Genomic DNA, 24,281 nt, shown 5'->3' on the forward strand with positions numbered 1-24,281 from the left:
CACACTATCCTTCTATACCTCCATCTAGAATTATATCCTTCTATACCTCCATCTAGCACGCTATCCTTCTATACCTCCATCTAGCACGCTATCCTTCTATACCTCCATCTAGCACTCTATCCTTCTATACCTCCATCTAGCACTCTATCCTTCTATACCTCCATCTAACACACTATCCTTCTATTCCCCCATCTAGAATTATATTCCTCTATTCCTCTATCTAGCATTATATCCTTCTATACTCCTATCTACCACTCTATCCTTCTATACCTCCATCTAACACATTATCCTTCTATACCTCCATCTAGCGCACTATCCTTCTATACCTCCACCTAGCGCGCTATCCTTCTATATCTCCATCTAACACGCTATCCTTCTATACCTCCATCTAGCACTCTATCCTTCTATACCTCCATCTACTATCCTTCTATACCTCCACCTAGCGCACTATCCTTCTATACCTCCATCTAACACGCTATCCTTCTATACCTCCATCTAGCACACTATCCTTCTATACCTCCATCTAGCACACTATCCCTCTATACCTCTATCTAGCATTATATCCTTCTATACTCCTATACTCCTATCTACCACTCTATCCGTCTACACCTCCATCTAGAATTATATCCCTCTATACCTATATCTAGCATATTATCCTTCTATACTCCTATCTACCACTCTATCCATCTATACCTCCAACTAGCACACTATCCTTCTATACCTCCATCTAACACACTATCCTTCTATACCTCCATCTAGCACACTATCCTTCTATACCTCCATCTAGCATACTATCCTTCTATACCTCCATCTAGCACTCTATCCATCTACACCTCCATCTAGAATTATATCCCTCTATACCTATATCTAGCATTATATCCTTCTATACCTCCATCTAGCACACTATCCTTCTATACCCCCATCTAGCACACTATCCTTCTATACCTCCATCTAGCACGCTATCTTTCTATACCTCCATCTAACACACTATCCTTCTATACCTCCATCTACCACACTATCCTTCTATACCTCCATCTAGCACACTATCCTTCTATACCTCCATCTAGCACTCTATCCTTCTATACCTCCATCTAGCACTCTATCCTTCTATACCTCCATCTACCACACTATCCTTCTATACCTCCATCTAGCACACTATCCTTCTATACCTCCATCTATAATTATATCCTTCTATACCTCCATGTACCACACTATCCTTCTATACCTCCATCTAGCACACTATCCTTCTATACCCCCATTTCGCAAGCTATCCTTCTATACCCCCATTTCGCAAGCTATCCTTCTATACCTCCATCTACCACACTATCCTTCTATACCTCCATCTAACACTCTATCCTTCGATACCTCCATCTAGAATTATATCCTTCTATACCTCCATCTAGCACACTATCCTGCTATACCTCCATCTAGCACACTATCCTTCTATACCTCCATCTAGAATTATATCCTTCTATACCTCCATCTAGAAATATATCCTTCTATACCTCCATCTAGCACTCTATCCTTCTATACCTCCATCTAGCACTCTGTCCTTCTATACCTCCATCTAGAATTATATCCTTCTATACCTCCATCTAGCACACTATCCTTCTATACCTCCATCTAGCACACTATCCTTCTATACCTCCATCTAACACACTATCCTTCTATACCTCCATCTAACACTATCCTTCTATAACTCCATCTAACACTCTGTCCTTCTATACCTCCATCTAGAATTATATCCTTCTATACCTCCATCTAACACACTATCCTTCTATACCTCCATCTAGAATTATATCCTTCTATACCTCCATCTAGCACTCTATCCTTCTATACCTCCATCTAGCACTCTGTCCTTCTATACCTCCATCTAGAATTATATCCTTCTATACCTCCATCTAGCACACTATCCTTCTATACCTCCATCTAGCACACTATCCTTCTATACCTCCATCTAACACACTATCCTTCTATACCTCCATCTAACACTATCCTTCTATACCTCCATCTAACACTCTGTCCTTCTATACCTCCATCTAGAATTATATCCTTCTATACCTCCATCTAACACACTATCCTTCTATACCTCCATCTAGAATTATATCCTTCTATACCTCCATCTAGCACGCTATCCTTCTATACCTCCATCTAGCACGCTATCCTTCTATACCTCCATCTAGCACTCTATCCTTCTATACCTCCATCTAGCACTCTATCCTTCTATACCTCCATCTAGCACTCTATCCTTCTATACCTCCATCTAGCACTCTATCCTTCTATACCTCTAAGTGTGAATATATACCTCCATTTATAATCACTATTTTATACATTTATCAATCTATCCTTTTACACCTCATCACTCTATACATGTATATATCGCTCTATACCTCTAATTATTACTCTTTCCTTTCATACCTCTATCTAGTGCTCTATCCTTCTATACCTCAATCAATACCTATATCTATCAACCTATCCTTCTATACCTCTATCAATACCTATATCTATCAACCTATCCTTCTATACCTCTATCAATACCTATATCTATCAACCTATCCTTCTATACCTCTATCAATACCTATATCTATCAACCTATCCTTCTATACCTCTATCAATACCTATATCTATCAACCTATCCTTCTATACCTCTATCAATACCTATATCTATCAACCTATCCTTCTATATCTATCAACCTATCCTTCTATTTCTCTATCCTTTTGTACTTCTATCTATTACTATCTTTGATACGTCAATCACTCTATCCTCCTATACTTCAAATGATCCTACTATACATCATGCTATTTACTTTATTTCCTCTAATTACCATTCTGTCCTTCTATACTGCTAATTATCACTCTATATATCACCATCCTTCTATACTTATATCACAAGTAGTTACAAACAGCACAGGTTTTAAACTCTGGCCCTATATGGTGTATAATGTCTTTTATAAATTTAAAAATGTTATTGTGCGTTTTTCTTTTTGTCTCATGATTCCTAGGTGCTTTGTTGACTACAAACTTTCTTTACCAATCCGTGAGACAGACTGTTTGTTCCCACCTCGGGACTCTGATTCTCTATTGGTTACACAGACTCTTGGCCTCCCATCCTATTCCAACCACCTCTCACTGGCTTTGTATTCATGTTACCTGATGAAATTGCTGTATAATATGATCTTGTTGCCATCTGATGCACATTCAGATGTCATAAATCAGCACTGCAGAGATCTCCCTGTCCTCTGCCGTGCCTTGATTGTATTACTGTTGATGATATCTGGAAATGTGCATGTACACCCTGGCCCATCTACTGTTGATGATATCTGGAAATGTGCATGTACACCCTGGCCCATCTACTGTTGATGACATCTGGAAATGTGCATGTACACCCTGGCCCATCTACTGTTGATGATATCTGGAAATGTGCATGTACATCCTGGCCCATCTACTGTTGATGATATCTGGAAATGTGTATGTACACCCTGGCCCATCTACTGTTGATGATATCTGGAAATGTGCATGTACACCCTGGCCCATCTACTGTTGCTAGCCCCAATTCTGAATTGTGCTTTGATATCTGCTTCACTGATTTCTGCTCTTGTAAAAGCCTGGGTTTTCTGCACGTTAACACTAGAAGCTTATTGCCTAAAATGGATCAATTGAAAGTGTGGGTTCACAGCTCCAATCCAGATGTGTTGGTCGTCACTGAGACGTGGTTAAGGAAGAGTGTTTTGAATACTGATGTTAACCTTTCCGGTTATAACCTTTTTCGGCAAGACAGATCTTCCAAAGGTGTGGGAGTGGCAATCTTTATCAAGGATCACCGTCAGTGCTCGATTGTCTCCACCAAGTCTGTCCCCAAACAATTTGATTTGCTTTTTCCTCTGCCCCGCTACAAAGTTTCTCCCTGCAGGCAGTCACTGAGTCCGAGGTGCTAAAGGAGCTCCTGAAACTTGCTGCCCCTATCATCACCAAGCCTATCTCTGACCTGTTTAACCTGTCTCTCCTTTCTGAGGAGGTTCCCAAGGAAGGCAGCCACGGTTTGTCCTTTAATTAAAGGGGAGATCAAGCTGATCCTAACTGTTATAGGCCTATTTCTATTTTCCCCTGTTTATCAAACGTGTTGGAAAAACGTGTCAATAATCAACTGACTGGCTTTCTTGATGTCTATAGTATTTTCTATGGTATGCAATCTGGTTTCCGCTCAGGTTATGGATGTGTCACTACAACCTTAAATGTCCGCAATGATGTCATCATTGCCCTTGATTCTAATCAATGTTGTGTATTTTTATTGACTTGGCCAAAGCTTTTGATACGGTGGACCATTCCATTCTTGTGGGCTGGCTAAGGAGTATTGGTGTCTCTGAGGTGTCTTTGGCCTGGTTTGCTAACTACCTCTCTCGAAGAGTGCAGTGTATAAAGTCAGAAAATCTGCTGTCTCAGCCACTGCCTGTCACCAAGGGAGAACCCCAAGGCTCCATCCTAGGCCCCACGCTCTTCTCAATTTACATCAACAACATAGCTCAGGCAGTAGGAAGCTCTCTCATCCATTTATATGCAGATGATACAGTCGTATACTCAGCTGGCCCCTCCCCGGATTCTGTGTTAAATGCTCTACAACAAAGCTTTCTTAGTGTCCAACAAGCTTTCTCTACCCTTAACCACTTGCTCCTACCTGATACGCAGGCGTCCCATCTAGACATCTGGAAATGCAAATGCTCTACGCTAAATGCTAATAGTATTAGTTAAAACTCAAACGTTCATTAAAATACACATGCAGGGTATTGAATTAAAGCTACACTCGTTGTGAATCCAGGCAACAAGTCAGATTTTTAAAATGCTTTTCAGCGAAAGCATGAGAAGCTATTATCTGATAGCATGTAACACCCCAAAAGACCCGCAGGGGACGTAAACAAAATAATTTGCATAGTCGGCGCTACACAAATAAAATATAAAACATTCATTACCTTTGACCATCTTCTTTGTTGGCACTCCTAGATGTCCCATAATCACTATTGGGTCTTTTTTTCGATTAAATCGGTCCATATATAGCCTAGATATCGATCTATGAAGACTGTGTGATAAACGGAAAAAATAGCGTCTTATAACGCAACGTCATTTTTTTTTATTAAAAAAGTTGACGATAAACTTTCACAAAACACTTCAAAATACTTTTGTAATGCAACTTTAGGTATTAGTACACGTTAATAAGCGATCAAATTGATCACGAGGCGATGTATATTCTATAGGGGTATGTCTGGAAATAATGTCCGGGTAAATCTCAACCAAAATATCCGGTCGGAGACCTGAACAAATGGCTTGTCTCTTCTTCGTTTGACCAAGAAACAAAGCCTAGGCAAATGACAAGACTGTTGACATCGTGTGGAAGCTGTAGGTATTGCAAACTCAGCCCAATTGAATGTGGTTCGCCTTTAACAATGGGTTGAAGTGGCGGATGGATATATTTTTCCATTTTCAGTGATCAGATTTTCCTGCACTTTTCGATGAAACGCACGTTCTGTTATAGTCACAGCCGTGATTTAACCAGTTTTATAAACGTCTGAGTGTTTTCTATCCACACATACTAATCATATGCATATACTATATTCCTGGCATGAGTAGCAGGGCACTGAAATGTTGCGCGATTTTTAACAGAATGTTCGAAAAAGTAGAGGTTTGACTTAAGAGGTTAACCTTGTTCTGACACCTCCAAAACAAAGGTCATGTGGTTTGGTAAGAAGAATGCCCCTCTCCCCACAGGTGTGATTACTACCTCTGAGGGTTTAGAGTTTGACGTAGTCACTTCATACAAGTACTTGGGAGTATGGCTAGACGGTGCACTGTCTTTCTCTCAGCACATATCAAAGCTGCAGGCTTAAGTTAAATCTAGACTTGGTTTCCTCAATCGTAATCGCTCCTCTTTCACAACAGCTGCCAAACTAACCCTGATTCAAATGACCATCCTTCCCATTCTAGATTACGGAGACATAATTTATAGATCGGCAGGTAAGTGTGCTCTCGAGCGGCTAGATGTACTTTACCATTTGGCCATCAGATTTGCCACCAATGCTCCTTATAGGACACATCACTGCACTCTATACTCCTCTGTAAACTGGTAATCTCTGCCTACCTGTCGCAAGACCCACTGGTTGATGCTTATTTATTAAACCCTCTTAAGCCTCACTCAAATCAAAATCAAATAAAATCAAAAGTATTTAGATAGCCTTTCGTACATCAGCTGACATCTCAAAGTGCTGTACAGAAACCCAGCCTAAAACCCCAAACAGCAAGCAATGCAAGTGTTGAAGCACGTTGGCTCGGAAAAACTCCCTAGAAAGGCCAAAACCTAGGAAGAAACCTAAAGAGGAACCAGGCTACGAGAGGTGGCCAGTCCTCTTCTGGCTGTGCTGGGTGGAGATTATAACAGAACATGACCAAGATGTTCAAATGTTCAAAAATGACCAGCATGGTCAAATAATAGGTCTGGGACAGGTAGCGCGTCCGGTGAACAGGTCAGGATTCCATAGCCACAGGCAGAACAGTTGAAACTGGAGCAGCAGCATGGCCAGGTGGACTGGGGACAGCAAGGAGTCATCATGCCAGGTAGTCCTGAGGCATGGTCCTACGGCGCAGGCCATCCGAGAGAAAGAAGAAAGAGAGAATTAGAGAGAACATACTTAAATTCACACAGCACACCGGATAAGACAGGAGAAGTACTCCAGACTCCCCCCAGTACTCCTCACTCCCCCCTATCTGAGATATCTACTGCAGCCCTCATCCTCCACATACAACACCCATTCTGCCAGTCACATTCTGTTTAAGGTCCTCAAAGCAGACACATCCCTGGGTCGTTCCTCTTTTCAGTTCGCTGCAGCGAGTGACTGGAACAAGCTGCAACAAACACTCAAACTGGACAGTTTCATCTCAATCTCTTCATTGAAACACTGAAAGACTCAATCATGGATCTTTGTGGTACTTTCTGGTTTACATTTCCCATGAATACCACTGGACAATCACAGAGTACCACAGGACATTTGCTAATACAAGTTAGTAATGATGGCTACCTATCTACAATACAGACTAGTAATGATAGTTAGATAGCTAACAATGCTAATACAAGTTAATAATGATATGGCGCCGAAGAGGATGGTTGCCCATAACGACTTGTGCTATTTTGTTCGCTTTTTTGCGTTGTTTGTAAATTATTTTTAAAATGTATTTTGTACATAATGTTGCTGCTACCATCTCTTATGACCGAAAATAACTTCTGGACATCAGAACTGGGGTTACTCACCACGAACTAGAAGAAATCTTTTCCTTTAAAGAGTCAGACGAGAAAGAGAGAACAGAGAAGCTACGGCTGGCAAGACGAGGGGTGGGGGTGTGTTTTTGTCAATAACAGCTGGTGCGCGACCTCTAATATTAAAGAAGTCTCGAGGTATTGCTTGCCTGAGGTAGAGTAACTTATGATAAGCTGTTGACCACACTGTCTACCAAGAGTTCTCATCTATATTTATTCCTAGCCTAGTCTATTTACCACCATAGACCGATGCTGGCACTAAAACTCTTGACCACCTTTACTCCACACACAGAGATGAGCACAAAGCTCTCCCCCGCACTCCCTTGGCAACTCTGACTATAATTATATCCACCTGATTCCTGCTTACAAGCAAAAACTAAAGCAGGAAGTACCAGTGACTCACTCAATAAGTGGTCAGATGATGCGGATGCTACACTACAGAACTGTTTTTTTGCTAGCGCAGACTGGAATATGTTCCGGGATTCATCCAATGGCATTGAAGAGTATACCACCTCAATCACAAGCTTCATCAATAAGTGCATCGACGACGTCCCCCCCACAATGACCGTAAATACATATCCCAACCAGAAGCCATGGATTACAGGCAACATCGGTATCGAGCTAAAGGCTAGAGCTGCTGCTTTCAAAGAGAGGGACACTAATCTAGACGCCTATAAGAAATCCCGCTATGCCCTCCGACGAACCATCAAACAAGGAAAGCATCAATACAGGATTAAGATTGAATCCTACTACACCGGCTCTGACGCTCGTCAGATGTGGCAGGGCTTGAAAACTATTACTGGCTAAAAAGGGAATCCCAGACGCGAGCTGCCCAGTGACGCGAGCCTACCAGACGAGCTAAATGCCTTTTATGCTCTCTTCAAGGCAAGCAACACTGAAGCATGTAGGAGAGAACCAGGAGAGTGCGATAACACTCTCGGTAGCCAATGTGAGCAAGACCTTTAAACAGGTCATTCACAAAGCCGCAGGGCCAGATGGATTACCAGGAGGTGTACTCAAAACATGCGTGGACCAACAGGCAGGTGTCTTCAATTACATTTCCAACCTTTGCCTGACCGAGTCTGTAATACCTACATGTTTCAAGCACCCACCATAGTCCCTGTGCCCAATGAAGCGAAGGTAACCTGTCTAAATGATTACCGCCCCATAGGCCTCACGTCAGTAGCCATAAAGTGCTTTGAAAGGCTGGTCATGACTCACATCAACAGCATCCTCCCAGATACCCTAGACCATCTCCAATTTGCATACCGCAACATAAAGAACACCTATGTGAGAATGCTGTTCATTGACTACAGCTCAGAGTTCAACACCATAGTGCCCATGAAGCTCATCACTAAGCTAAGAACCCTGGGACTAAACACCTCTCTCTGCAAATGGATCCTGGACTTCCTGAGGGGGCCACCCCCAGGTGGTAAGGGTAGGCAACAACACATCTGCCACACTGATCCTCAACACTGGGGCACCTCAGGGGTGTGTACTTAGTCCCCTCCTGTACTCCCTGTTCACCCACAACTGCGTGGCCAAACAAGACTCCAACACCATTAAGTTTGTTGACGACACAACAGTGGTAGGCCTGATCACCGACTATGATGAGACAGCCTGTAGGAAGGAGGTCAGAGAACTGGTAGTGTGGTGCAGGACAACAACCTCTCCCTCAATGTGATCAAGACAAAGGAGCTGATCATGGATGACAGGAAGAGGTGGACCGAACTGGCGGGGATTAACATCAATGGGGCTGTAGTGTAGTGAGTTTCAAGTTCCTTGGTGTCCACATCATCAACAAACTATCATGGTCCAAACAAACCAAGACAGTCTTGAAGATAGCACGACAAAACCTTTTGTCCCTCAGGAGACTGACAAGATTTGGCATGGGTCCCCAGATCCTCAGAAGCAGCTGCACCATCGAGAGCATCCTGACCGGTTGCATCACCGCCTGGTATGGCAACTGCTCGGCATCTGACCTTAAGGCGCTACAGAGGGTAGTGCGTACGGCCCAGTACATCACCGGGGCCAAGCTTCCTGCAATCCGGGAACTATATAATAGGTGGTGTGAGAGGAAAGCCCATAAAATTCTCCAGTCACCCAAGTCATAGACTGTTTTCTCTGCTACCACACGACAAGCGGTACCGGAGCTCTAAGTCTAAGACCAAAAGGCTCCTTTACAGCTTCTACCCCCAAGCCATAAGACTGCTGAACAATTAATCAGATGGCCACCGGACTATTACATTTACCCCACACCAATTTGTTTTAACCCTAACCCTGGCTCACTGAATTGTGTAACACATCCTCACATTAGCACTAATCCTGACCTTAACACTAACCCTCACCCTGACACTAACCCTCACCCTGACACTAACCCACACCTTAACACTAACCCACACCTTAACACTAACCCACACCTAAACACTAACCCACACCTAAACACTAACCCACACCTTAACACTAACCCTCACCCTGACACTAACCCTGTCCTTAACACTAACCCTCACCTTAACACTAACCCACACCTTAACACTAACTCTCACCCTGACACTAACCCACACCTTAACACTAACGCTCACCCTGACACTAACCCTGTCCTTAACACTAACCCACACCTTAACACTAACCCTCACCCTGACACTAACCCTGTCCTTAACACTAACCCACACCTTAACACTAACCCACACCTTAACACTAACCCACACCTTAACACTAACCCTCACCTTAACACTAACCCTCACCCTGACACTAACCCTTTCCTTAACACTAACCCACACCTTAACACTAACTCTCACCCTGACACTAACCCTGTCCTTAACACTAACCCTCACCCTAACACTAACCCTGTCCTTAACACTAACCCTCACCCTGACACTAACCCTGTCCTTAACACTAACCCACACCTTAACACTAACCTGTATATTGCCTCGTTATTGTTATGTTGTGTTAATTTATTTTGTTTTACTTTAGTTTATTTGGTAAATATTTTCTTAACTTTTGAACTACACTGATGGTTAAGAGCTTGTAAGTAAGCATTTCACAGTAAGGTGTCATCTTCAAGTCTCTGCTAGGTAAAGCCCAGCCTTACCTCAGCTCACTGGTCACCATAGCAGCACCCACCCGTCGCACGAGCTCCAGCAGGTATATCTCACTGGTCACCCCCAAAGCCAATTCTTCCTTTGGCCGCCTCTCCTTCCAGTTCTCTGCGGCCAATGACTGGAACGAACTGCAAAAATCTCTGAAGCTGGAGACTCTTACCTCCCTCACTAGCTTTAAGCACCAGCTGTTAGAGCAGCTCATAGATCTCTGCACCTGTACATAGCTCATCTGTAAATAGCCCAACCAATCTACCTCATCCCCATACTGTATTTATTTGTCTTGCTCCTTTGCACCCCAGTATCTCAACTTGCACATTCATCTTCTGCACATCCTACTATTCCAGTGTTTAATTGCTAAATTGTAATTATTTTGCCACTATGGCCTATTTATTGTCTTACCACCCTTATCCTACCTCATTTGCACACTCTGTTTATAGATTTTTATACTCTATTATTGATTGTATGTTTGTTTATTCCATGTGTAACTCTGTGTTGTTGTATGTGTCTAACTGCTTCGCTTTATCTTGGCCAGGTCGCAGTTGCAAATGAGAACTTGTTCTCAACTAGCCTACCTGGTTAAATAAAGGGAACTTGTTCTCAACTAGCCTACCTGGTTAAATAAAGGTGTTCTCAACTAGCCTACCTGGTTAAATAAAGGTGTTCTCAACTAGCCTACCTGGTTAAATAAAGGTGTTCTCAACTAGCCTACCTGGTTAAATAAAGGTGTTCTCAACTAGCCTACCTGGTTAAATAAAGGTGTTCTCAACTAGCCTACCTGGTTAAATAAAGGTGTTCTCAACTAGCCTACCTGGTTAAATAAAGGTGTTCTCAACTAGCCTACCTGGTTAAATAAAGGTGTTCTCAACTAGCCTACCTGGTTAAATAAAGGTGTTCTCAACTAGCCTACCTGGTTAAATAAAGGTGTTCTCAACTAGCCTACCTGGTTAAATAAAGGTGTTCTCAACTAGCCTACCTGGTTAATTAAAAGGGAACTTGTTCTCAACTAGACTACCTGGTTAAATAAAGGGAACTTGTTCTCAACCAGCCTACCTGGTTAAATAAAGGGAACTTGTTCTCAACTAGCCTACCTGGTTAAATAAAGGGAACTTGTTCTCAACTAGCCTACCTGGTTAAATAAAGGGAACTTGTTCTCAACTAGCCTACCTGGTTAAATAAAGGGAACTTGTTCTCAACTAGCCTACCTGGTTAAATAAAGGGAACTTGTTCTCAACTAGCCTACCTGGTTAAATAAAGGGAACTTGTTCTCAACTAGCCTACCTGGTTAAATAAAGGTGAAGGAAAATAAAAAAGGTCTACACTTGTATTCGGCGCATATGACAAATAAAGTTTCATTTGATTAGATAGCGAACAATGCTTATACAGGCTAATTACAATAGTTAGCTATATATCACTCTATCCTGTATTTTGGTTGATAATTTACTGTATGTGTGTTTGTGTTAGATGGGGGTAACGTTTTCCGCAGTGTTTGGAGTGATCCTGTATCGTATCACCATGCTGTCTATCTGGTCCATGAACCCAGACCCTGAGGCCAAGGCCTCTGTTAGGATGACCGTCACCACCACCGCCATCATCATCAACCTGCTTGTTGTATTGATACTGGATGAGATCTACGGAGCTATCGCTGTCTGGCTGACTAAACTGGGTAACACTAACACTAACCTGACCCTCACCCTAACACTAACCCTGACACTGACCCTATCGCTGTCTGGCTGACTAAACTGGGTAACACTAACCTGACCCTCACCCTAACACTGACCCTATCACTGTCTGGCTCACTAAACTGGGTAACACTAACACTAACCTGACCCTCACCCTAACACTAACCCTGACACTGACCCTATCGCTGTCTGGCTGACTAAACTGGGTAACACTAACACTAACCTGACCCTCACCCTAACACTGACCCTAACACTGACCCTATCGCTGTCTGGCTGACTAAACTGGGTAACACTAACCTGACCCTCACCCTAACACTGACCCTATCACTGTCTGGCTGACTAAACTGGGTAACACTAACACTAACCTGACCCTCACCCTAACACTGACCCTAACACTGACCCTATCGCTGTCTGGCTGACTAAACTGGGTAACACTAACCTGACCCTCACCCTAACACTAACCCTGACACTGACCCTATAGCTGTCTGGCTGACTAAACTGGGTAACACTAACCTGACCCTGACCCTGACACTGACCCTATCGCTGTCTGGCTGACTAAACTGGGTAACACTAACACTAACCTGACCCTCACCCTAACACTGACCCTATCACTGTCTGGCTCACTAAACTGGGTAACACTAACCTGACCCTCACCCTAACACTGACCCTATCGCTGTCTGGCTGACTAAACTGGGTAACACTAACACTAACCTGACCCTCACCCTAACACTGACCCTATCACTGTCTGGCTGACTAAACTGGGTAACACTAACCTGACCCTGACCCTAACACTGACCCTATCGCTGTCTGGCTGACTAAACTGGGTAACACTAACACTAACCTGACCCTCACCCTAACACTGACCCTATTGCTGTCTGGCTCACTAAACTGGGTAACACTAACCTGACCCTAATACTGACCCTCACCCTAACACTAACCCTGACACTGACCCTATCGCTGTCTGGCTGATTGAACTGGGTAACACTGACCCTAACCCTAACCCTAACACTGACCCTATCGCTGTCTGGCTGACTGAACTGGGTAACACTAACCTGACCCTAACCTGACCCTCACCCTAACACTGACCCTATCGCTGTCTGGCTCACTAAACTGGGTAACACTAACCTGACCCTCACCCTAACACTGACCCTAACCTGACCCTAACACTGACCCTGACACTGACCCTATCACTGTCTGGCTGACTGAACTGGGTAACACTGACCCTAACCCTAACCCTAACCTGACCCTAACACTGACCCTGACACTGACCCTATCGCTGTCTGGCTGACTAAATTGGGTAACATTAACCTGACCCTAACACTGACCCTCACCCTTTCGCTGTCTGGCTAACTAAACTGGGTAACACTAACCTGACCCTAACACTGACCCTAACACTAACCCTGACACTGACCCTATCGCTGACTGAACTGGGTAACACTAACCTGACCCTAACCCTAACACTAACACTGACCCTCACCCTATCACTGCCTGGCTCACTGAGCTGGGCGGCAGGGTAGCCTAGTGGTTAGAGCTTTGGAGTTCAAATCCCCGAGCTGACAAGGTACACATCTGTCGTTCTGCCCCTGAACAGGCAGTTAACCCACTGTTCCTAGGCCGTCATTGAAAATAAGAATTTGTTCTTAACTGACTTGCCTGGTTAAATAAAGGTAAAATAAATAAACAAACTGAACTTGATAACACTGACCCTCACCCTAACACTAACCCTATCGCTGTCTGGCTCACTAAACTGGGTAACACTAACCCTCACCTTAACCCTCACCTTATCCCTAACACTAACCCTCACCCTGTCACTGTCTGGCTCGCTGAACTGTTTAACACACACTTCTGATAACGTCTAATAATGTGATTGGCTTGTCTTGTCTGTCAGAGGTTCCTAAGACAGAAGCGGAGTTTGAGGAGCGTCTGATTCTGAAATCGTTTCTGTTGAAGTCCATGAACACCTTTGCTCCTGTCTTCTATGTGGCTTTCTTCAAGGGCAGGTGAGGGTGAGGGTGAGGGTGTGTGTGTGTGTGTGTGTGTGTGTGTGTGTGTGTGTGTGTGTGTGTGTGTGTGTGTGTGTGTGTGTGTGTGTGTGTGTGTGTGTGTGTGTGTGTGTGTGTGTGTGTGTGTGTGTGTGTGTGTGTGTGTGTGTGTGTGTGTTATTTATTTTTATTGAACCTTTACATTGACAGGGAGTCATGTTGAGACCAAGGTCTCCTTTCCAAATGAGCCCTGTATAGCACCACAATACCAATTAATAAAACATTATACACATCAGTTCACTAGGAAAAGCCAAACAGAGATACACAATCATAGAAAATAAACCCATGTTCCAGCATAAAGGTCCTCAATCATTCATCGGAATTGCTCTATTGGCACCAAATCATTTTTTTTGTTACTTTTGGAGATTATTCCACAAGTAAAATGCAATAAAACTGAAATCTGATTTACCTAACTCTGTAGAGACCCAATTAATTTCCAGAGTTAGCCATCCCTGACACCGGGTGTGGTAACTCCTACGTGTAAAGGTTATTCATGATGTTAGGTACAGAGGGAGTTTTTGCAAAAGAGCTTTATGAATTAAAAGAGAGCAATGTAATTACTTTTATACAACGGGTGGGTCTAATCCTGGATGCTGATTGGTTAAAATTGTGTTCCAGACGGTATCTACAGGTCGTTATCAATAAAACATCACAAGGTGCAGAGTATTCAATTTTCCTTCTCGGGGAAAGGAGACCCCCAGCTCCACTAAAATCATTGATAACTTCGTGCCATTTTCAAGGGATTGTTAAATAAATGTTAACTATCTGGTTGTAATATCATCACTGCAACATATGTAATATCATCAGCGCGACACAATGCCCCCCAATGTGAGTGTGTTGATGAAACGCGTTTTGCTAGCCTGAATACAATACTTTCTCGTTCTCACCCATTAGCTGAAACATAAATAACATTGTCATGTCTACTTCTAATAAGCTTCCCAGTAAATCAATAAAATATATCAAGCATCCCAGGAAAGTGCTCAAAATAGCCCATATTAGCATATTAGCATATGTAGTCTAATAAACAAGGTTCGTGAAATCAATCTTACTAGAAACAGACATTCATTGAAAAATCTAAGATGCCGTAGCAGTAGGACGTGTGTATCTGTCTTTGTCTTATCCCGTGTCTTACCTCGTGTATATAGCCAGTCTTTTTCATATATATCTTAATATCACTTTCTATCTACGAACTAAATATACTTTCCTGCAACCCGCTTCACCCAATGTGGTACGGATCTGCTTTTTGTATTCCTTATAACTTCCATCAGGAAACAACAAGCCTTTGTTAGCCACGGCTAGCGGTCTTCGCCTTTTTCCCTGTCATCAGCCAGCCTTAGATTGGACATCACCTGCCAGTCTGCACAGTCTCTAGGTTGATATCGAGCTATCGGACTGCTTCTCTCTACCATATCACCAGATTCCTGACGCTCTGGATCATTACACCGGATCATCGCAGCTAGCAAGCTGAAAACGAGTGGCTACTGTTAGCTAACGCCCCTGTTCCAAAGCAAGCACCAGCTAGCATTGAGCTAGCCTCAAGCTAAAATACTTCCTTTGCCAATTGGCCTGGACCCATTATTGTCGACACGGAGCCCGGCCGATCCATCACGACTGGCCTGCCGACGTGATGGCCCGATGTGGTCTCAACAGGCTATTCTGTTATGATGTTGCCGAAGACCCATCTACTAGCCACGGCCCGCTCGCTTTTCTGAATGCTGTGTCCCCTGCTCGCCTAGCATTGTAGTGACTACCGAACGGCACCCTGACTCACCTATTGCTGCTTTTCTGACCCTATGATCACTCGGCTACACAGCTTATAGAATCGCGACGGAGGAAATGGCAGCAGTTTTAAGGACACCCAACAAATTGTGCTATTATGTGTTTTTTTCCGGTTGTTTCTACAACCGTATCTTACGACAGAAAAGAACTTCTGGATATCAGGACAGCGACCAGCGATCACTCACCCCGGATTAGACAAAGATTTTTTCTACAACAAGGACGATGCACAAGACATTCTCCAAACACCCAACAGGGCCGACATCCCAGTTATTCGCAAGTGGAAGTGACGCAAGTACAGAGGACGAAGAGCCGGATGCCTAGTCAGGATCCAGAGAAGGCGACTGGGAAAGCTGCCGTTACCATCAATACTACTCGCCAACGTGCAATCAATGGACAATAAATTAGACGAGGTACGATCACGAAGATCCTACCAACGGGACATCAAAAACTGTAATATACTATGTTTCACAGAATCGTGACTTGAATGACGACGATATTCAGTGAGCGGGATATACGTGCACCAGCAAGATAGAACATCGCAAGAGGGGGGTGGGGGGGGCAGGCGGTCTGTGCATATTTGAAAACAACTAGTGCACGAAATCTAAGGAAGTCTCTAGATTTTGCTCGCCTGAAGAAGAGTATATTGTGATAAATTGCAGGCCACACTACTTGCCTAGAGAGCTTTCAGCTATATTTTTCATGGCTGTTTATTTACGAACCACAGACAGATTCTGGCACTAAGACCGCACTCAGTCAGATGTATAAGAAATAAGCAAACAGGAAACCACTCACCCAGAGGCGGCCCTCCTAGTGGCCGGAGACTTTAATGCAGGGAAACTTAAATCAGTTCTACCAAATTTCTATCAACATGTTAAATGTGCAACCAGAGGGAAAACAATTCTTGATCACCTTTACTCCACACACAGAGACACGAACAAAGCTCTCCCTCGCCCCCATTTGGTAAATCTGACCACAACTCTATCCTCCTGATTCCTGCTTACAAGCAAATATTAAAGCAGGAAGCACCAGTGACTCGGTCTATTAAAAAAGTGGTCAGATGAAGCAGATGCTAAACTACAGGACTGTTTTGCTATCACAGACTGGAACATTTTCCGGGATTCTTCCAATGGCCTTGGGGAGTACACCACATCAGTCACGGGCTTTATCAATACGTACTTCGAGGACGTTGTTTCCACAGCGACTGTATGTACATACCCCAACCAGAAGCCATGGATTACAGGCAACTTTCACACTGAGCTAAAGGGTAGAGCTGCAGCTTTCAAGGTGTGGGACTCTAACCCGGAAGCTTACAAGAAATCCTGCTAAGCCCTGCGACAAACCATCAAACAGGAAAAGCGTCAATACAGGGCTAAGATCGAATCATACTACACCGGCTCCGACGCTCATCTTATGTGGCAGGACTTGCAAACTATTACAGACTACAAATGGAAGCACAGCCGTGAGCTGCCCAGTGACACGACTCTACCAGATGAGCAAAATCACTTCTATGCTCGCTTCGAGGCAAGCAACACTGAGGCATGCATGAGAGCATCAGCTGTTCCGGATGACTGTGAGATCACGCTCTACGTAGCCGATTTGAGTAAGACCTTTAAACAGGTCAACATACACAAGGCTGCGTGGCCAGACGGATTACCAGGACGTGTGCTCCGGGCATGTGCTGACCAACTGGCAGGTGTCTTCACTAACATTTTCAACATGTCCCTGATTGAGTCTGTAATACCAACATGTTTCAAGCAGACCACCATAGTCCCTGTGCCCAAGAACACAAAGGCAACCTGCCTAAATGACTACAGAACCGTAGCACTCACGTCCGTAGCCATGAAGTGCTTTGAAAGGATGGTCATGGCTCACATTAACACCATTATCCCAGAAACAGAAAGAAGGTCATGAAGAGAGAGACACCTCTTCTGTCTTCAACCAGGATCTCAGCAATCACTGCTTCATTGCCTGCGTCCGTAATGGGTCCGCAGGCAATCAACCACCTCTCATCACTGTCAATTGCTCCCTAAAACACTTCAGCAAGCAGGCCTTTCTAATCGACCTGGCCCGGGTATCCTGGAAGGATATTGACCTCATTCTGTCAGTAGAGGATGCCTGGTTATTCTTTAAAAGTGCCTTCCTCACCATCTTAAATAAGCATGCCCCATTCCGAAAATGAACTAAGAATAGATATAGCCCTTGGTTCACTCCAGACTTGACTGCCCTTGACCAGCACAAAAACATCCTGTGGCGCATTGCACTAATAGTCCCCTCGATATGCAACTTTTCAGGGAAGTCAGGAACCAATATACACAGTCCGTTAAGGAAGCAAAGGCTAGCTTTTTAAAACAGAAATTTGCATCCTGCAGCACAAATTCCAGAAAGTTTTGGGACACTGTAAAGTCCATGGAAAATAAGAGCACCTCCTCCCAGCTGCCCACTGCACTGAGGCTAGGAAACTCAGATAAATCCACTATGATCGAGAATTTCAATAAGCATTTCATTACAGCTGGCCACGCTTTCCACCTGGCAACCCCAACCCCGGGCCAACAGCTCTACACCCCCCGCAGCAACTGGCCCAAGCCTCCCCCTTCTCCTTCACCCAAATCCAGACAACTGATGTTCTGAAAGAGCTGCAAAATCTGGACCCCTACAAATCAGCTGGTGCTAGACATTCTGGAAGCTCTCTCCCTAAAATGATCTACCCAAATTGTTGCAACCCCTATTACTAATCTGTTAAACCTCTCATTCGTATCGTCTGATATTCTTAAAGATTTGAAAGCGGCCGAGGTCATCCCCCCTTCAAAGTGGGAGACAATCTAGACCCAAACTGATACAGAAATATCATCCATCCTGCCCTGCCTTTCTAAAGTCTTTGAAAGCCAAGTGAAGATCACCGACCATCTCGAATCCCACCTTACCTTCTCCGCTATGCAATCTCGTTTCCGAGCTGGTCACGAGTACACCTCAGCCGTGCTCAAGGTCCTAAACAATATCATAACCACCATCGATAAAAACAGTACTGTGCAGCCATCTTCATCGACCTGGTCAAGGCTTTTGACTCTGTCAATCAGCGTATTCTTATAGGCAGGCTCAATAGCCTTGGATTCTCTAATGACTGCCTCATCTGGTTCACTAACTACTTCTCAAATAGAGTTCAGTGTGTCAAATCAGAGGGCCTGTTTTCCGGACCTCTGGTAGTCTCTATGGCAGTGCCACAGGGTTTTAAATCTCGGGCCGACGCTTTTCTCGGTATATATCAATGATGTCACTCTTGCTGCGGGTGATTCTTTGATTCACCTCTACGCAGACGACACCATTATGTACAGTGGGGCAAAAAAAAATTTGTCAGCCACCAATTGTGTAAGTTCTCTCCCACTTAAAAAGATGAGAGAGGCCTGTAATTTTCATCATAGGTACACTTCAACTATGACAAACAAAATGAGAAAAAAAATCCAGAAAATCACATTGTAGGATTTTTAATGAATTTATTTGCAAATTATGGTGGCTGTTTTGTTAGACTTCGGTGCTGGTCATAGTCTGCTGCTGGAAAAACATTATGGCTCTCGACCCAATGCTATAATGTGGATAAAGAGTTACCTGTCTAACAGAAACACAGAGGGTGTTATGGCTTTACACTCCCTGCTATAATGTGGATAAAGAATGACTTAAAAATCATACAATGTGATTTTCTGTTTTTTTGTTTTAGATTCCGTCTCTCACAGTTGAAGTGTACCTATGATAAAAATTAGAGACCTCTACATGCTTTGTAAGTGGGAAAACCTGCAAAATCGGCAGTGTATCAAATACTTGTTCTCCCCACTGTATGTGTTCCCTCAGGAATTCTTGATTCTACCTGGATTATGTTGGAGATGCTTCCATTGAAGAACAGCCTCTGTGTTTCTGTTAGACAAGTAACTCTTTATCCACATTATAGCAGGGGGTATTAAGCCATAACACCCTCTGTGTTTCTGTTAGACAGGTAACTCTTTATCCACATTATAGCAGGGAGTGTAAAGCCAAAAATCTTTTGGTACCATTCTCTAGATCTGTGCCTTGACAATTCCTTCGACTTCATTGCTTGGTTTTTGCTCTGACATACACTGTCAACATGCACTGTGGGACCTTATATAGACAGGTGTGTCTTTCCAAATCATGTCATTTTTTATTTTTTTTATACATTTGCAAACATTTATTAAAACCTGTTTTTGCTTTGTCATTGTGGAGTATTGTGATGTCATTAGGGGGTATTGTGATGTCATTGAGGAGTATTGTGATGTCATTGAGGATGTTGTGATGTCATTAGGGGGTATTGTGATGTCATTAGGGGGTATTGTGATGTCATTGAGGAGTATTGTGATGTCATTGAGGAGTATTGTGATGTCATTGAGGAGTATTGTGATGTCATTAGGGGGTATTGTGATGTCATCGTGGAGTATTGTGTTGAGGATCAACATTGCGGATGTGTTGTAACCTACCCTCACCACCTGGGGGCGGCCCTTCAGGAAATCCAGGATCCAGTTGCAGAGGGAGGTGTTTAGTTCCAGGGTTCTTAGCTTATTGATGAGTTTGGGGTATTGTGTTTAGTAAATACATCTGAATAAGGCTGTAACGTAAAAAAGAAAATGTGGAAAAAGTCAAGGGGTCTGAATGCTTTCCCAATGCACTGTATGTGCCTCTCTCCCTCCTCCCTCTCGCTCTGTAGGTTTGCTGGACCTCCAGGGGACTATGTCTACTTGTTTGGCCACTTCCGCATGGAGGAGGTGGGTTCACTACAACACACACACACACACATGTGCACACAAACACACACACACTAATGCTGTTTGCGTGTGTGCATATTTTCTCCACAGTGTGCCCCACCAGGCTGTCTGATAGAGCTGTGTATCCAGCTTAGTATGATCATGTTGGGAAAACAACTCATCCAGAACAACGTGTTCGAGATTGTTATACCGTATGTACACACACACACACACACACACACACACACACACACACACACACACACACACACACACACACACACACACACACACACACACACACACACACACACACACACACACACACACACACACACACACACACACACACACACACACACACAGGTACTATCGCTTATATGTCAATTACAGTTTGGAGTAGTCTGAGAGGTAGCTTTAACGTTACCTAGCTCATATCTGTATATAGATTCCATAACGCTAATAGTTAGCTTTCTCATATCTATAAATGGTTTACATAGCAATTTTAACTTTAGTAGATAGTTATGTATTTACAGATATGAACTAGCTATCTTAAAATGGCTGAACGGCGACATTAAGAACGTACAGCTGGCGGGTTATACACTACTATCGGTAGCATACAACAGCAGCCTCTTGTAAGACACGGGGCCTATGCATATCTGTAAACAACAGCTGGTGCACGATATCTAAGGAAGTCTCAGGGTTTTGCTCGCCTGAGGTAGAGGATCTCATGATAAGTTATAGACCACAATATTTACCGAGAGAGATTTCATCTGTATTTTTTGTAGCTGTCTACATACCACCACAGACCGATGCTGGCACGAAGAACGCACTCAATGAGCTGTATAAGACCATAAGCAAACAGGACAACGCTCATCCAGAGGCGGCGCCCCTAGTGGACGGGGACTTTAATGCAGGGGAACTTAAATCAGTTTTACTTCATCTCTATCAGCATGTTAAATGTGCAACCAGAGGGGAAAAATCTAGACCTCCTTTACTCCACACACAGAGATGTGTACAAAGCTCTCCCTCGCCCTCCATTTGGCAAATCTGACCATTATTGTATCCTCCTGATTCTTGGTCTGAATACTGTCTGAATACTGTCTGAATACTGTCTGAATACTGTCTGAATACTGTCTGAATACTGTCTGAATACTGTCTGAATGCACTGTATAACTCATTTAATTCTCTCTCTGTCTCTATCACTTTCTCTCTCTGCAGTAAGCTAAAAAAAATGTACAGAACATACAAAGAGAAGGATAAAGGAGGAGAGGAAGATGAGGAGGAGGAGGAGACGAAGAGGCCTAAGCAACAGTGGGATAAAGACTTCTCTCTGGATCCCTATGAGGGGCTTAGCCCGGAATACATGGAGATGAGTGAGTCAAGCACGCGCACACACACACACACCCACACACACACACACCCCCACACACACACACACACACACACACACACACACACACACACACACACACACACACACACACACACACACACACACACACACACACACACACACACACACACACACACACACACACACACACACACACACACGCCCCCAAAGTGTACATGGAAAGTGAACAATTAACAAACAGTGTGTATGTGTGTGTGCAGTAATCCAGTATGGGTTTGTCACCATCTTCGTGGCATCGTTCCCTCTGGCTCCTCTCTTTGCTCTGCTCAACAATGTGATTGAGATCCGCCTCGACGCTGCCAAGTTCACCACAGAGATCCGTCGCCCAGATGCTGTGCGCTGCAAAGACATAGGTACTGACCACAACACAACCGCAATAAATACATCCACAACACAGCCACCTCAGCCACCTCAGAGTCAACTGCAAGACAATCATGACGTAACCACACATGAACCACAATCAAACAACTTCAAACTGTAACACAATCTCACATTCCTCATCTACTTTTCTGTCACATTCCTCCTCTCCTTCTCTCTCCTTCACATTACCCCTCTCCTTCTGTCTCTGTCACATTACCCCTCTCCTTCTGTCTCTTTCACATTACCCATCTCCTTCTGTCTCTTTCACATTACCCCTCTCCTTGTGTCTCTGTCACATTACCCCTCTCCTTCTGTCTCTGTCACATTACCCCTCTCCTTCTGTCTCTGTCACATTACCCCTCTCCTTCTGTCTCTGTCACATTACCCCTCTCCTTCTGTCTCTGTCACATTACCCCTCTCCTTCTGTCTCTGTCACATTACCCCTCTCCTTCTGTCTCTGTCACATTACCCCTCTCCTTCTGTCTCTGTCACATTACCCCTCTCCTTCTGTCTCTTTCACATTACCCCTCTCCTTCTGTCTCTGTCACATTACCCCTCTCCTTCTGTCTCTGTCACATTACCCCTCTCCTTCTGTCTCTGTCACATTACCCCTCTCCTTCTGTCTCTGTCACATTACCCCTCTCCTTCTGTCTCTGTCACATTACCCCTCTCCTTCTGTCTCTGTCACATTACCCCTCTCCTTGTGTCTCTGTCACATTACCCCTCTCCTTCTGTCTCTGTCACATTACCCCTCTCCTTCTGTCTCATTACCCCTCTCCTTCTGTCTCTGTCACATTCCTCCTCTCCTTTGGTCTCTGTCACATTCCTCCTCTCCTCCTCCTCCCCTCCTCCCTCTCCTCCCTCTCATCCTCTCCTTCTCTCCTTCTCTCCTCCTCTCCCTCTCATCTCTCCAGGAATTTGGTTCAACATTCTCATTGGAATCAGCAAGTTTTCTGTCATTACAAATGTAAGTCTCGTGCGTGAGTCTGTGTGTGTCTGCGCGTGTCTGTGTGTCTGTGTGTGTGTGTGTGTGTGTCTGTGTGTCTGTGTGTGTGTGTGTCTGTGTGTGTGTGTCTGTGTGTGTGTCTGTGTGTCTGTGCGCGTGTGTGCGTGTGTTTTTTGTAGATAATTCATTATTTTGATGAGATATCCTTCACTTTGTGTGTGTGTGTGTGTGTGTGTGTGTGTGTGTGTGTGTGTGTGTGTGTGTGTGTGTGTGTGTGTGTGTGTGTGTGTGTGTGTGTGTGTGTGTGTGTGTGTGTGTGTGTGTGTGTGTGTGTGTGTGTGTGTGTGTGTGTGTGTGTGTGTGTGTGTGACAGAGAGATTGATTGTAAATGTCTATTTCTTATTAAAACCTTTGTGATTGTAATGTTTACTGATGTTTCCCTTGTTTACTGTCTGTTCCATTTGTTTCTCATGCCAATAAATCCCTTTAGAGAGAGAGAGAGACCTGGTATTCAGCTTGTCAGACTGTTTGTTGCTCTCTTCTTCAGGCCTTTGTGATCTCGTTCACCTCTGACTTCATTCCTCGGACGGTGTACCAGTACATGTACAGTCAGACTGGCAGCATGCACGGATTCACAGAACACTCCCTGTCCTACTTTAACGTGTCCAACTTTGAGGCTGATTCCTCCCCCTCCTCTACACTATTTACTGGAGTCACCATATGCAGGTAACTATAACCTCTAATGCTGTTCTCTAACCCTGACTAATGCTGTTCTCTAACCCTGACCTCTAATGCTGTTCTCTAACCCTGACCTCTAATGCTGTTCTCTAACCCTGACCTCTAATGCTGTTCTCTAACCCTGACCTCTAATGCTGTTCTCTAACCCTGACCTAAATAAAAAATAAATAAATAAGCCAT

General features: G+C 44.0%; 1 protein-coding gene across 1 annotated transcript in view; it reads left to right on the forward strand.

Annotated features, from left to right (window-relative positions):
- Window positions 1-24,281, forward strand: part of LOC124037353 (anoctamin-1-like) — a 186,788-nt gene that overhangs the window by 146,272 nt on the left and 16,235 nt on the right. Inside the window, exons 11-18 of the mRNA XM_046352058.1 lie at window positions 11,860-12,061; window positions 13,966-14,077; window positions 20,604-20,661; window positions 20,752-20,852; window positions 21,862-22,016; window positions 22,258-22,410; window positions 23,332-23,384; window positions 23,911-24,089. Of these exons, the coding sequence (XP_046208014.1) occupies window positions 11,860-12,061; window positions 13,966-14,077; window positions 20,604-20,661; window positions 20,752-20,852; window positions 21,862-22,016; window positions 22,258-22,410; window positions 23,332-23,384; window positions 23,911-24,089 (1,013 nt within the window). The remainder of the gene's footprint in view (window positions 1-11,859; window positions 12,062-13,965; window positions 14,078-20,603; window positions 20,662-20,751; window positions 20,853-21,861; window positions 22,017-22,257; window positions 22,411-23,331; window positions 23,385-23,910; window positions 24,090-24,281) is intronic.

Source organism: Oncorhynchus gorbuscha, linkage group LG06 (assembly GCF_021184085.1).
Source record: "Oncorhynchus gorbuscha isolate QuinsamMale2020 ecotype Even-year linkage group LG06, OgorEven_v1.0, whole genome shotgun sequence".
NCBI lineage: Eukaryota > Metazoa > Chordata > Actinopteri > Salmoniformes > Salmonidae > Oncorhynchus > Oncorhynchus gorbuscha.